Raw genomic sequence first — 16,140 nt, forward strand, 5'->3', positions numbered from 1 at the left:
AGAGGCTAAATTATCTAATAGAAAAAAGAAAGATCATTCCAGAACATCAATTTGGTTTTCGTCACAAGCATGGAACAATAGAACAAGTGCATAAACTATATAACTAACGTATACAACGTAAATATGGACTTAAATGCCAAAATAAATTGTTCAGCTGCATTTCTAAACATATCTCAGGCTTTTGATAAATTATGGCATACGGGACTGCAGGTTAAATTAAAGAAACTACTCCCTCTTTCGAATTAGGAGCTCCTAAAATCTTACCTCACTCATCGCCATTCTCGCGTTTCGCCAGATAGTGTACTGGGTACAGTACAATATCTTCTTTACGAAGCCGATCTACCTACAACAAAAATAACCACTGTGGCAACATACGCAGACAACACGGCAGTCTTAGCCTCCCATGAAGAACCAGTTATAGCATCAATCAACCTACAAACACACCTAAATCAAATACAGACGTGGCTGAAAAGATGACGTATAGTATAACAGCCAACGAAACAAAATCCACTCATATAACTTTTACTACCCGTATAAGAACGTGTCCACTAGTCCACAGAGAATACTAAAATGCATCTAAATCGACGCCTAACCTGAAAGAGGTACATAATCGCCAAACGGAAACAAGTTGGATTTAAACTGTACCAAATGTATTGGATTATCGGGCGCAAATCCAAGTTATCAATAGATAACAAGATATTATTTTATAAATCTATACTCAAGCCTGTTTGGTCATATGGAATCCAACTATGGGGAACCGCTAGCAAGTTTAATAAATCCATCATAAACTCATTCTCGATACTCGTAATATGTTTCAAATGAAGTGATCCTCTAGAACCAATAACGAGTGTAATTCAACGTGTTTGTGTGAAGTACTTCGAAAAAGTGTCAGTGCATCCCAATGTATGCACTAATCAGCCAAATATGCGAAGTGACAGTGAAGTGCGTAGACTAAAACGTCTAACACGATCTGATCTGATTATTGGACATATATAGACTTTAAAATAAGCTTCAAAGTAAGCCTAAAAAATTAAAATAGTATTTTATACAGGAGATCACTTAATGAAGTGATTTTCTACATACCATGCATACTAATTAGAGTAATAGAAAAAGCATCATGGGGAATTATTCAAAAAACAATAAGGACATTTTCGTCAATAAATTACTATATTTTATTATTAGGCCCAAAATTTTAATAGCAACCCTCAGATATTGTGTTAACGCCATAAAAACTCAGTTTTCACCGAGAATTGTTAGATTTATTTTAACACAAAATGTTATTATCGTAGAAATGGACACTCCGGTCGAAAAATTTTTGCTAACAAAACATTTCCCATGGGCCCCTGCCCTAATTAGTTGTCTCATCCGCCCGGGAGTGGGCAAGAAACAAGGAGAGACCGAAAAAAAAGCACGAAAATCAAGTCCTTTACAATAATTGAGCGGGGTTCATGCCGCGATAATGGCCTAAATCAATCTTGCTAATAAGATTTTCACGAAAACTAATTGCGGACGGCATCAAAAGTGGTAAGTAGAACGTTTCTTGTTGAGCTTATAACAACCAATTTGTTAGATGCCAGGCCCTATATTGAGATAAATGCCTTCGGCGAGGGGAAGCGCCTATCCTATCAGGATCTCCTCTCCGTTTTCGGGAACGACGTCTTTTACCGTCAGAACTTTCATTTGTCGTAACTACTTATAACGTAATATCACTTGATAACTCTCAGGTCTTACTAATAATAACATTTAATTTAATATATTTTTATGAATTCTATTAGGTACAAGGCAAAAGCATAACAGGTCAATTGAAATGTTCCCTGCCTACCATAGTAAAACACATTTTCTTGGCAAAATTAGTTTTTTTATTCAACATAATTCCCTTCAAGGGTGATACCCTGATTATAGCGACTCTCCAACTTTGCGATACCATTTTTGTAGTACGATTTGTCCTTTGCTTCAAAATAGGCCTCAGTTTCGGCGATCACCTCTTCTTCCGACGAAAATATCTTCCCAGCGAGAATTCTTTTGAGATCTGAGAAAAGGAAATAGTCGGTGGTGGCCAGATCTAGAGAATACGGGGGATGGATGGATTTTTGCCATCGTTTTCACTGACTTGTGACACGGTGCATTGTCTTGGTGAAGCAGAACTTTCCTTTTCTTTATCGTCAACTCGTTGTTGTTTTTAGTGAAAAGTGAGCTCGCGCGGCACCCACTTTGCACAGTGTTTTCTCACTGTCTTCGGTGCTCATTTCATCGAACCGCTTTCTAAATTTAGCATACCGATCCTTGATGGTTGATTTTCCTGGTTCAGTGTCCGGAAACTCGGCATCAAGCCAAGTTTTTGCTTCAACTATATTTTTTCCCTTCAAAAAGCAATATTTTATTAATACCCGAGATTCCCTTTTATCCATTTTTCTCACAATAACAAAAATTGCTTCACACAAAATGCTGTAATTCACAAACTAATGATCCGACAGCTATCAAATTTATACACGCATCTTTTGAGCTTGATAGAGTTTGGCACAACAAAAGTTGATGGAAAAAGGTAAACGTTGGAATTGAACAATTGATTCGATTGATTTTGTTAGTCATAAGTTAAGTATGGCAAAGAATTACTATAGTAGACATTCTCGTCGAGAAGTATAGCAAGCAAGAACTGCCTGAATATTTGGAAAGAAGTATTATCTATAATAACACCGTCGATTTGGATGAACTCGATCAGAAACATTGAAGAAGAAATTGACAAATGGTGGAGTCGTAAACATGTCTTGAAACAATAGATTGGAAATTAGAAGCTTAGTTACTCATTTGAATAGCGGTTCCAAAAGTGACAGTCATTCAATAAAACTGTCTGAATGTGGAATTATGATTCAGTGCTGACAATTACCCAACAGCATGTAAAGGGTGATGAGAGTGGAAACAACTAAAGGTGAGTATATAATTACTATGAAATAACTGTAGGAAGTCATATTCTGGAATGTGAAAGATTTATGTGAATGGATATATGTGTAACTGTTCAAAATATACATGAGCATTAGATTAAAATGTATGAGGTATATTAAATATTTTGCAGGTATGGCAAATACATTAGGGAGAATGCAGCGATTAAATCTAGTTTTATCAAGAAAGATTTATAATATATACAGATATTAACAGAACAAAGGAGAAATACAGTTACATCGAACTTACTTTACAAGGAAACCGAAGTTAGTTGAATAGTCTCAACTTGATTTATAATCAAAAAAATACAACAGAACAATAGTAATAAATTAATAAGTAAAATAAAGCATCTCTAACGAGAAGTGTTAAAAACTATTTGTCACCATTTACAGATATAGATATTAATGATGCAGAAAAGAAGAAAAATGAGAAAGATGTAAGAGTGCAAGAAAAAAGGGATAGAATTGTAGAATAAACTAAAACAGTAGGAAACAACAGAAACTAAACAAGAAAAGAAAGTGTCTCCTAGCGCAGAAACGTCTGATGTTGACTTACGTTTGGTATCTACTGATGAATGATTACTCTGAAATGATTACTGAACATTTGTCATTTAACAAAATCGAAAGTTGGTCTTATGAATTGCGAAAGTTGTTCAAATTCACAAACTAAGCACTCTGACACGCTGATTACTAAAACGTTCACCAAATTGAATTATCTCTATTGTTTCCGAGTTATAGGCTATCAAACATTTACATATTTCAACTGTCCACTGCGTTTTTTCTTATTGAACAAAATGTAAAATCGAATATACATAATATATTTTTAACAAATAGATTGAACCGACTTCAAAATATAAATAAGGAACTCACTAAAAAGCAAAAAAAATCAAACTTAGATTTTTAACACAAAAAACCCTTTTAAACTAAAATATATACATAATAATCGTTGTAATAATTAAAAAAAAATAAACAAAAGCCTTATATAAGCTATCTACTACACGTATTTTATATTCTAAAATATACACACAATTTAACTTAATACCTACCTAAGCTTATATATTTATTTACAATAGTATTTTAACTACTACCAACTGACTACTTTAAAGACGGTGCCTACAATATTTCTACGAGGTCTTATGCTATAGTTAGTGCTTAAAAAGCAAACTGAATGGCTTTTGCACTGAACGACTTCCGATTTTCCGTCATATTAGCTCAGCAAAAATATTATATACAAATATCTGATTATTTTAAATAAAAAATATGTTAAAACTTTGTACGTGCCTTTGAAATTTGAGCGTTTCCCTCGATTTTCCCCCCTTCCCCCAACAGATTCGAATTTGGTTCCAATGAGACCACCTCGGAAGTGCACTCGTTCGAACGGAGAAATCGGCGAACATACATTAAAAAATATATATACAGTCGAGCATAGAACCTCCTCTTTTTGCACATAATAATTGGAAACTGGAAAAATTTTGGATAAGATTATTTGTGATAAGGCTATTTTTTTCTGCCTTTCAGGCAATTTACGGTTTCCATCTCGAAAAAACGTGGTGTCTTCATAAGAAGTGAAGCGCTACTCAAGTAGCAATGAGAAGGATCAATATCTGAAGAATACGGCGGGTGGCAAATGTGTTTTAACCGGTTTTGTGACACGTGGTTGAGCGTCATTATGCTGAAGAATCACATTGTTGTGTCTTTGCTCGTATTCTGTTTGTTTTTCACTCAGTTCTCGGCTCAAACAGCATCATCATTTGCTTCATCGAGTGATACTTTCAAATCCTCGTCTTCCATTGTTTTTGGCTGTCCTTGTTAAAGTATAATATTTCTTCTTTAGTTAAAAGAAGGAATCTGTGTTAAGTACAAGAGTGAAATGTTACTGGTTTCTAGGGACTTTTAAGTTATGTAGCTGTTAAATACATAACAGGTCAATTGAAAAGTCCCCGGCAAGACACATAGATGGCGCTACGAAAATATACATATGTTTTTTAGTTAGCTCTAACCCTCAAAAAATGCGTGTATAAATTTGACAGCTGTCGGATCATTTGTTTGTAAATTAGAGTATTTTGAGTGAAGTAACTTTTGTTATTGTGAAAAAAATGGATAAAAGGGAATTTTGCGTGTTGATAAAATATAGCTTTTTGATGGTAAAAATACAGTTGAAGCTTGATGCCGAGTTTCCGGACACTGCCCCAGGAAAATCAAGCATCAAGGATTGGTATACTAAGTTAAGACGTACGTTCACGAATATTTGGGTATGAAAAAGCTTTGTGAAAAGCGGGTGCCGCACGAGCTCACTTTTAACCAAAAACAACGACGAGTTGATGATTCGAAGCAGTGTTTGAAGATGACAATGGATGAAACATGACTCCATCATTTCACTCCGAAGTCCAATCGACAGTCATCCAAGTGGACTGCACACGATGAACCCGTTCCAAAGCGTGGGAAAACGCAACAGTCGGCTGGCAAGGTTATAGCGTCTGTAGTTTGAGATGCGCATGGAATAATTTCCATTGATTACCTTGAAAAAGGAAGGACCATCAACAGCGACTATTACACAACATTATTGGACCGTTTGAAAAACGAAATCGCCGAAAACAGCCAGATTTGAAGAAAAAGAAAGTGCTGCTTCACCAAGAAAATGCACCGTGTCACAAGTCAGTGAAAACGATGGCAAAAATTCATGAATTGCTTCCTCATCCCCCGTATTCTCCAGATCTGGCCCCCTGGTGACTATTTCCTGTTCTCACATCTTAAAAGAATGCTCGCTGGGAAGAAATTTTCGTCAGATGAAGAAGTGACCGCCGAAACTGAGGGCTATTTTGAAGCAAAGGACAAATCGTACTTCAAATGGTGTCGAAAAGTTGGAGGGTTGCTACAATTAGTCTATGACCCTTGAAGGGAATTATGTTAAAAAAAACTAATTTTGCCGAAAAAAAAATGTTTTACTATGGTAGGCCGGAGACTTTTCAATTGACCTGTTATAAGAGTCAGTCAAGAGAAAAACCACGTTTTTGTTGTGTATAGATCATTTATTAGTTCGTTTATACAAAGTATTCGGCTGTTTAGATAGGTGTATTAAATAAATAAAGCAAAATCACCACATTCAAGACGTCAGAACTAGTATTCACAAGTTTAAATCGACGAAGCATGGTTGCCATAACGTTCATCCAGCTTTTGATGACCCTCAGCTGCCTTTTTCTTCAAAATCACGTAAAAATTTAAACTTGGCGTAAATACGATTTACTTGGAAAAAAATGAGACGTTTTCAAAGCACTGAAAATGTTTTTTTTTTCAAAAGGGAAGCCTGTCAGTGGGGCTTCAGCATTAAACAACAACAACATTACAGATCTACCCGGTATCATTTAATAGACAGTAAAACCATTCATTGTAAATCCTTTAAAATGCATTTATGGACCTGATGATAATAATAATAATAATAAAAATCGGTAATTTTAATGTTTTATGCATATTTTTCATTCTTCGATAGTTAATTTCCCGAAAAACAATCTCCGTACCACATATTAAACCCATCCTCCTTGTTGTCTCTCCATCTCCTCATCGCTCCGACTTGCAAACCTTATTGCCGCCCCTCCAAGCCCCCACCTCCCCAACTACCTTCCCGGCCTCCAGGCCAACGATATCAGTATAAAACGGCTGCATGCTCACGTGCTACTCCGGGCCCCGGGGGGCCCCTAACACGGCAACTGAGTCGCACTAGCCATGCCGGAGCGAGATAATAAAACCGACTTATGGGGCACAATTACAACAAAATATATTCACGGTTTTTTATCGTTCCTTGCGGCAAAAGAATGGATCCATTCTTTTATTGGTCCTCGGGGGAGCGTGAGGGGGCGGTCGACGGCGTCTGCGGCGCCTCCTCCGGATCGTGGGGGCGGGGGTCGAATTGATGTGTAATTGTTTTTCGACCTGGTGCCGTATACGGGCCCCCTTTTTCCTTCGGAATGGTCCTGTATTTTTCTCGGTCGTAAAAGCCACTCCGAACGCTCCCACCCCCTCCAATAAATCACTACGGGATCTTGTTTTTCCTTTGTTTTGTTTTCTCGATCTTTGCATACGTTTTCCCCCAAGAAAAACTTGCTTTTTGCGGCAATTTATCCACACAATACACAATGTTTTATCAAAATTGCTGATAAAACAAGAAACCCTTAACTTTACTGTTTTAAATTAACATCACACTACTTTATATTCCGTATTATAAATCCGTAATAAAAGTAAAAAAATATATTTTATTTGTATCAGTCTGTAAATAAAGTTGCCTGCATTCTGATATCTGTCGCGCCATCTGTTACAGGACGCAGCAACTACACCCGACGTTCACCACACATTTCAGAAATCTACTTATAATTAATCCCTGAAGAAAAAGTGATACTATTTATTACTATTTATTTAAATCTTATTTACATTTATTACTTTATTTATTCTTCAAATAACCTAAACATAACTTTACAGATGCCTGTATTATCAGATAACATTCCAAGGTTTGTTGTGGTTTCCGTGAGTTTATGTTTACTTAATAATTCAAATTTATATCGTTCTATTCTTAAAAACTGTGATAAAACAAAGTGTTGTGATTGATCGTGATAAGTGTGTGCTAACAAACGACCTGGATATGTCTGAACAACACAATTCCGATGTAAGTACATTTTTATATATTTTTTTTCGACTTTTGAGGTTAGATTACCATTAATATTCTTATCGATCAGATTGAATAGGAATCTGGTTTAACTACATCAAAGGGCTCCGAGAAATGTAAGTTACGTCGTATAGATGTCGTCCGTTACGCTCTACGTAATTCGCTGTCCTAACCTTCATCGGCACACCGCAGACGTTTTGTTGTCTAATTTTTAAATAATAGCTCTCACACCGGAATTAACTTATATTTTAGCGTTTAAATTTTATCGTTCAGTGCTCGGTAAGTTCCCGCCGATCGACAACGATGCGAATTATTTCGCAAGTCGATTTAAGTGTTTCAAAGTGATTCCAAGTTTATAAAAATAATCATGAGTGCTGTTCAGGATGACACCAGTGACTCTTCGATGTTTTGCAAGAAGATCTTGTCGGCGTTGTTTTATGCCGTGGCATCGTTCATGATAACTGTCGTGAACAAGACAGTTTTAACCACGTACAGTTTTCCATCCTTTCAAGTCTTGGGCATTGGACAAATGTTGGCCACTATAATTGTGTTGTTTATAGCAAAGAAGCTGAGGATCGTGACGTTTCCCAGTTTAGATTTGAATACGTTTGGGAAAATATTTCCTCTTCCACTTATTTATATAGGAAATATGATTTTTGGCTTAGGTGGTACGAAGGAGCTGTCTCTGCCAATGTTTACAGCTTTAAGAAGATTTTCTATACTGATGACTATGATCCTGGAACTTTATATATTGGGTGTTCGTCCCAGTTACAGTGTTCAGTTCAGTGTTTACATGATGGTGACTGGTGCAGTGATAGCAGCAAGTAATGATCTCGCTTTTAACTTACAAGGTTATGTTTTTGTTTTATTAAATGACTTTTTCACTGCTATTAATGGGGTTTACACTAAAAAGAAACTGGACTCTAAGGAACTGGGTAAATATGGTTTGATGTTCTATAATTCGTTGTTTATGGTGATACCAGCCATATTTTTTGCATTCTATAGTGGCGATTTAGAAACCTCTTATAAGTACAAATACTGGGAAGACCCTCTCTTTCTTTTTCAATTCCTTCTTTCTTGCTTTATGGGTTTTATTCTCATGTATAGTGTAATTTTATGTACTTTATATAATTCAGCTTTAACAACTACAATAATAGGATGTTTAAAAAATATCTGTGTGACATACCTAGGTATGACCATAGGCGGTGATTATGTCTTCTCATGGCTCAACTTTATAGGATTGAATATCAGTGTTTTGGGTAGTTTAGTATATACTTATGTAACATTTAAAAGAAAGGATCCACCCAGTGGTAATTACCAGCAACTGGTTAATGAAAAATCAAGTGGGACAGTATAGTACAAGGTTTTTTAATTTATATCAATTTTAATTTTGGTTACTTTTTTCAAAAAGTACAATACCCGATGAGCAATACACAATTTTTGTATTAACTAGTTATATAATTTAAATATATTTCTTTCAAGAAGAAAGGTCACTTGAACAACCATCAAATCATCCTAGTATTTATTTAAAAATTAATGTATAATTATAAATCACCAAAGAACTTATTGAATTTGTTTCCTAATAATTACATTTTACTAAATTTAGTTATTATCTCATAGCCAAATGATTGTTAAGGTTAGCTTTTATTACTTTTAGACAAATATTACCCATTTTTTCTGAGTAATATTGGACTGCTGACGGTTTAATATCCTTGGGAGATATACTCAACTCAACATTCAGTGAGCATTGATCTGATCAATATGCGAATTAAAACGTTTTGAAATGTGCTATTATTGTAGTTAGGTTAGTTTACATTGTACAATGTATCGAACGTGCAATTATACATTATTGACGATGTATAGTAATCATTGTTGTAGCAATTGTAAATATATATTAAGCGTTTTTAAATGCCATCGATGTTATTAGTATTATAGTTGAGATGAATATAGAAATTTTATTGTATAAAGAGTGATATAATTGAAGAAAACAGGGCTAATATAATAGGCATGATGACAAATACTTGATATTATTTTCTAAAAGTGTATTATAAAAATTTTAAAAAGGGTTTTACCAAAAAATCTTGTCCTCACTTCTATATAAATAATTAAGAGAAGTGACTTAAAAGAAATGCTATGACATGCAGCTTACCAAGCAGATTTTAGCTTTGATTAGATTGCATGGATATGTAGTTTACAACGTCATCTCCATAAGATGGCCTCTATTATAGTTAATAAGAGTAAGATTTAATTTATATCACATTTAAGTAATTTTACGAAGTTTTGATTGTAAAAAGTAATTTAGTACATAGTTTTTAAAAAGAATATTTACGTAATATAACTTATAATTTAAGAATCTTTGCAAAAATGCTTTTAAAAATTGATTTATGATTGATAAACTTACATTGAAGGTTGAACTTTTCTAATTTATGCTGAGCAAGTCTTTGGGTGATGTTAGAAACTTCACCAGCTTTATCAAATCAAATATTGACGAATTATAGCTATTTGCATTGATGCATATTTATTCCATAATACCATTTCTCTGAAATTTTGAAAACTAAATAAGTGACGTTTACATAGATGTGACGTAATAGGCCCTGCTTTATTTTATTGTTTATCACGGTTGATTTTTGTATTTCTGTTTCTATTTTATCAAGTAAGTTGTGAAAAATGTTAGTGATTGTGGTTACTGTCTTCATGCCTACTACAGTGATTTATATATGGAACTATTTGATGGCCATATGATGTTATTTTAAGTTGTATTATATATTTTCAAGTAAAAGCATGCATTTTATTTAACTGGAACAAATTGTGCTAGTTTGTAAATTTCCATATTTTAAATTACTATATTTTCTGTAATAAAGATAAGGACAGATTTTCATTAATATGTTTAGAAAACATGTTGTTTTTATTTCTATACATTTAATATCATATACATTTAATATTTTTATAAAAAACCTTCATGGTGTTTACATACCATTTTGGAGTTTTTTAAATACAAAACAAACAATGATTGTTATTAAATGTTGCGGAAACTATTAAGCTCATAACAAATATGAGTACATATACCTAGTAAATAACTAAAGTAACTATTGATAAAATGTTGGTAAGAACTATTGGTAAAATGGTATAGAACTGCATATTGCTGCATATTTTATTGCCATTTATTGATAACAGCACCTTGAAAATTATCATCATATCGGTATTTTAAGTTTCCTTAACTTTTCTCCATAATTTTATTCGCATAACCAACAAAAATATCTTTATCTTTTAGTCCACACTAAAATACTAAACATTAAATCATGTATAACATTTTTTTGTGACAATATAACTTATTTACCTTTATTGGTACCGATTTTTTAAATTATTGATAGTGTACAGTTGTCCTCTTGATGTACAAAACTACATTAATGTATTTAATATTTGTTTGCTTTATGCATTATTAGTATGTTAAAAAGCAAGTAGTTTTTATTTTTACACATTATATTGTGATATATATAATCTATTTGCACGTAATGTCTTATTTTTCACGTACATTATGACAGCAAAATACTTTTTTTTAAATTAAAATTAACTCAACCATTTTTTGCAGGAATTTGAGCGTTTTATTACACATATAGTAGATTAACAGATAAAGATAAAAATAAGATACGTGTGGTTCGAACAAAATTCGTTGTTATATCATCAGAAAAATTACTACATCGGATCGACCAATATTAAATGGGCTGTAACGGTTTTAAAGTGCCCTCACGTCTTCACACTGTTGAAAATTCCTTTTAAAATGTAAAATTAACCAAATTACGCGTGTGACATCCATCTTGTGTTCGACGTCTTTATGTTATACAGGGTGAATATTCGATTATTGTGTTCAGCCGTATAAATCATTCCACATACGAGATGTGTTCAAAAAATAACGGGATTCTGTGATACAATTTTCTCATTAGAGAGGTTTTCTGCTATATTGATTTTTCTATCAACTGTTTAAAGAATAACAAGTATTTTTAGTGCTGTTGATAATTTTTCACTTTCTTTAAACCAAGAAATAGATTTTTTAATGTTATAAAATGCAAGTTCTTAAAAATGTATAATTTTGCTTATGGTTAAACTGCTATGAGTAAAATAAGATTTCCTAAAAGTAAAGCGTGTTTTCTAAATGGCTTTGATGGATCGTCCTAGTTATCAACATCCGATAAGAGCGTTTGTTTGTCTGATTTCTCTATTCACATCTTCACCGTACAACTTTGAGAAAACCTTTCAGTATATGGCACATCAGGCTGATCTGCTTATCTTCAGGTCATCAGGTGGTTTCTTTCTTTGGCACTGCTACAGACATTGATTGTTGCCAATCAGATGTAACTTTGATTGAGCAGTTATTTTTCGAATGTTGGCATACTCCAATGATTTCCATAGCTCTATAGGTGTCTGATATGAAGCACTGACTTTATCAGGTTTTGATATTTCTACTTCAGGTAGTAGAATGTTGAGGCTGTCATCTTGTCTGTTTTACGGTATTTATATTCCAAATTTTTCGTTTTATTTTGATTTTAGTTTGATCTCCATTCTTTCATTAATTGTAAAATATATCGGGTCATCTATTTTTTTATTTGATATTCTCTGGTTGTCGATTGATTTTATTTTGATGTTCACCTTTATACTTAATTAGTTCTTAAACAATGTAATCATGTCCAAGGCTCAATATTCGCCATAGATGACCTCGCATAGATTTTTTTATTCCCAAAAATTATAAAATTCTTGAATCGTTTTACAAGCAGAGGTAAAATTAAAAGTGATTTGCTGAAAGAGCTCAATAATTTTTTTGATACAATTGGTCTTAAAATCACAAGTTCCTATTATTTTATTAACACCCCTCGTATAAACGAGAGTCTTAGAGCCTATGGTTCAGTCTCTTTGATCAATATCCAGTACAAGGAAACATCCATAAATTTAGAGGTAGTTAAATTCGACAAATAATGCAGAGTTGAAACACTTCTTCTATTGCCTTGTTGAAAAACAATTCGTTCTCTATTCACAAATCCTATTTTGTGTTTACGAATATAATAAAGGAATTAATTTAAAAAATGGATTACTTTTTTACATGTCTAACATTATTTTATCCATAAATTATACGTTTTTATAATGCATACGTCAGCACTCGTCCAAGAATACCATTTTCATGTACGTGATTGCAATACTGGTTGTTATATAAACGGTTACAAGGTAATTTAAATTTAAAAAAACGACTTGATTACGATTTGGTGGATGCGCAATACGAATGATGTATACAGATTCGCCGGCAAATAGAGTATGTGATACGTTAATAATCTGTTCTGTAGTTTCGTTTATTGTTTGCCAACTGGCTTGTTGCAGATTATTTAACTTACGAGGATATATAAACGTCTAATATAGCATAAAGTAAATCTGATGACGTCAGAAGGACAGACTTATTAGGTATGTTACTTAATCTGACAGCAAGGATAGATAATTGATTTTGCATCAATTAAAATCTGGATTAAGATGGATTAACTTTGATTGATATTTGGATTGGGAAACAATAAAACGTAAAAATTGTGGTGTTCTAGATTTGTTCATCATTATTTTTCCTTAAATTTTCAGAACATTTTTGGAATAAGTCCATAGTAGCACCATTTATCTGATTTTGTTCCATCATAAATTGAAATAGGCTTTATAATTGACTGATAAACCAATCTCTTTGACCTTAGATAAAATAGCGAGTATCTTCCAATCAGTTAGTACAGTTTTTTGATTTTGAGTCTGATCTGGTCAATTTTTTGTCTAGCAAGCACACGGAAGTGTTAAACTAGAAGGTATGTATAGTCTATTCAAAGTTTTTTTGTACATACGTCATCAATGTATTGCTACCGCAATTTATAAATTCGTTTTATAATCAGACAATATTTTCCTTCTCATTTTATTCTAGTTAAAAAGAGACACAATGCTGTCTGATTAGTTCGAACACGTAAACGTGTGAGTCTGTCAAAGTGGTCTGGTTGTCAGACGTATGCAAAATTCTTGAAAACAATAGTGATAAGAGGTTATAACTCTAACCTATAAACTATTGTCGCTGTATAATTAACTATAGTTTTTAGATGTACTATAATGTTAAAATAAATTATATTTGATAACATTTTGTTCAATTATTTTATTTAGATTAGAATTTTGTTGTATGTCAGAGCCAAACTGAACTAAAACTCAGAGTTGATGCGACAACATTGCAACGTTTTGATGTCACAAATTTAAAGGACGTGCGTACAAAATAACTTTGAACAGACTATATTGCATTTAGTTCAAGATTTTGAAGGTGAAGCCTGACGAGGTTTTGTGTTGGTAATAGAGGAATTTCTAGTTAACTATAAAGAAAAATTGAGTAAAAGATATTGACAAGTTCTAAAACTTTAGGAGTTAATATGGACACAAATAATCACCTGGTATGATAATGAGAAGTATTTATCTGAAGTATAATATAAAATTTACAATTTTCTAACTGTTTCAACTTCTATTTATAATAAGGAAATACTAAAACAAAAGGATTGCTAATATTTCTGAATATCACTTTTGTTTATAAGAATAGCATTGTTATTTCTTTTTCATATTTACCTCCTCATTTAGATTAAAACATGTCCCAGGCATTTAGAAGATGGTGGAAATTATAATGATCCCAAAACCTGGGAAGTCACCAAACGAAATAAAAGCCTATAGACCTATAACACTACTGCCTCTAATATCTAAGGTTTTTGGAAAACTTCTGTTGAAAAGAATAATACAAAAAACCGATCATAGAGAGAAAAAAACCTAATACCAACACACCAGTTTGGGTTTATTAACAAGCACTCAACAATTGACCAGGCCCACAGAATAACAAATGTTATTAAAAAAGCCTACGAAAGTAAAACAGTATGCTCAGCTATATTCTTACTACAGAAAATGCTACCAAAACAACACACCGAACTATTAAAATCATACGTTACAACCAAAATGTTTAGAGTCAAACAACAAGAAACTTACTTTACAGTAAAAGAAGCTAAAGCAGGTGTACCACAAGGAAGTGTCTTGAGACCAATGCTTTATCTACTCTACACTTGTGATATACCACAAATGGAGAATATTACAATAGTGAAGAAGCCTCACGAAAATTACAACAGGCAAGTGACAATAAAATGTGCAATATAAATGTACAAGTGCAGTTCACCTATCAATAATACTATCATTCCATATAGCAACAACGTTAAATATCTCGGAATGAATCTAGATGCAAAACTTCGCTAGAAGGAACATATAAAGAAGAAAAGAACTGGAATTGAAATATAGGAAAATGTACTGGCTAATTAGAAGAAAATCGCAATTATCAGTACATAGTTGCAAGGGGCCATGAGGAAAGACTCCATTCTCATGAGAATATTGAAATATTGCAGCTTTTGGATACCACCAGAACAGGACACAGACTCAAAAGAATCAAACCATCTAATCTTGTGTAGTGAAGTGCATTTAATATAAAATACGGCAGGGACATGTATAAACATTATTTCACCAGAGACTGAGATAGGGCCCATGGGTCCTCTTAGTTATATAGATTTAAGTTATCATAAAGACAAATTGTAGGTTAGACGGAAACGACTAGTAACCTCCTTTTTATACCTCTGTATTTACCTCCTTTTTATTAACATATTTTGAAAATGAATGTTAAAGAAAACTTGAGCCAATATTCCAAAACCATTCGTAGTTTCGTGAATTTTTGACATAAAAATCGAAACCACTTTCACATTAAGATCGACAAAACCATTGTTAACTAGTGCATGATATATATTGATAATGATATTTTCTATATTCCCAATTCGCATTAAATCTTATTCAATATTAGACACACATTTTTTGCATTTGTGCATCTTGTACCTTACAAGTGTAAATTTCAAATTATTTGATGTCTGTATATTAAATAAATCTTAATCAATACTTTTTACATTAATAAAATCTACATTTGCCTTAATTTCATCTAATACAATATTTGTTGCAATTATATCTGGTAATTTTCCCACAATTTAGATTTACAGAGACCGATTATATTACGATATTTTACAATATATTTACAATTATAAATCTTCGAACTCATCAGCGACAAAAAAAATGTTAAAATTTATGGAGATTATTTGTCGTTATCAAGTTTGACCTTAGCAAGTAGTATCTTCTAAAAAACAGATATTGCATTTAACTGCTCATTTATAACGTATTAAAAAAACAGACAAGGTTTCTGAATTATTGGTTTCCGGATAGGATGTTTCGCAGTTGTTATAATCTGCATTTTCAGGATTCAGGCTCTTCTACTGAGTTATTATATTTAAACAAATATTCGTCACAACAACAAATTAATATTAATTAACACATATTAGGTACCTGTTTTAAATTATGACCTTTGTTTATATTGTTTTGGTAATTAATCTTAAACTACACAGGAAGCTATCCCAGGTTTTAGAACATGACTGCTTTTTACGTATGTTCATTTTATCATGTATCTATATATATTATATAATCTTTAATAGC

At 32.8% G+C, this 16,140-nt stretch overlaps 1 protein-coding gene across 1 annotated transcript; it reads left to right on the forward strand.

The window, feature by feature from the left end:
* The first annotated feature begins 7,751 nt into the window (after window positions 1-7,751).
* Window positions 7,752-10,485, forward strand: LOC143203458 (UDP-sugar transporter UST74c). Its single transcript, XM_076415621.1, has one exon. It carries the CDS (start codon window positions 7,958-7,960, stop codon window positions 8,945-8,947), a length of 990 nt encoding a protein of 329 aa, XP_076271736.1. The 5' UTR covers window positions 7,752-7,957; the 3' UTR covers window positions 8,948-10,485.
* Window positions 10,486-16,140: the final 5,655 nt, after the last annotated feature.

This window comes from Rhynchophorus ferrugineus, unplaced genomic scaffold (genome assembly GCF_030347505.1).
Source record: "Rhynchophorus ferrugineus isolate W39M unplaced genomic scaffold, kcgeb_rfMv2 rfM10, whole genome shotgun sequence".
NCBI classification, from domain to species: Eukaryota; Metazoa; Arthropoda; class Insecta; order Coleoptera; family Curculionidae; genus Rhynchophorus; species Rhynchophorus ferrugineus.

What these genes read in the sequence shown, in the direction of transcription:
- LOC143203458 (XM_076415621.1), top strand. Translation starts at nt 7,958, where the DNA reads ATGAGTGCTGTTCAGGATGACACCAGTGACTCTTCGATGTTTTGCAAG.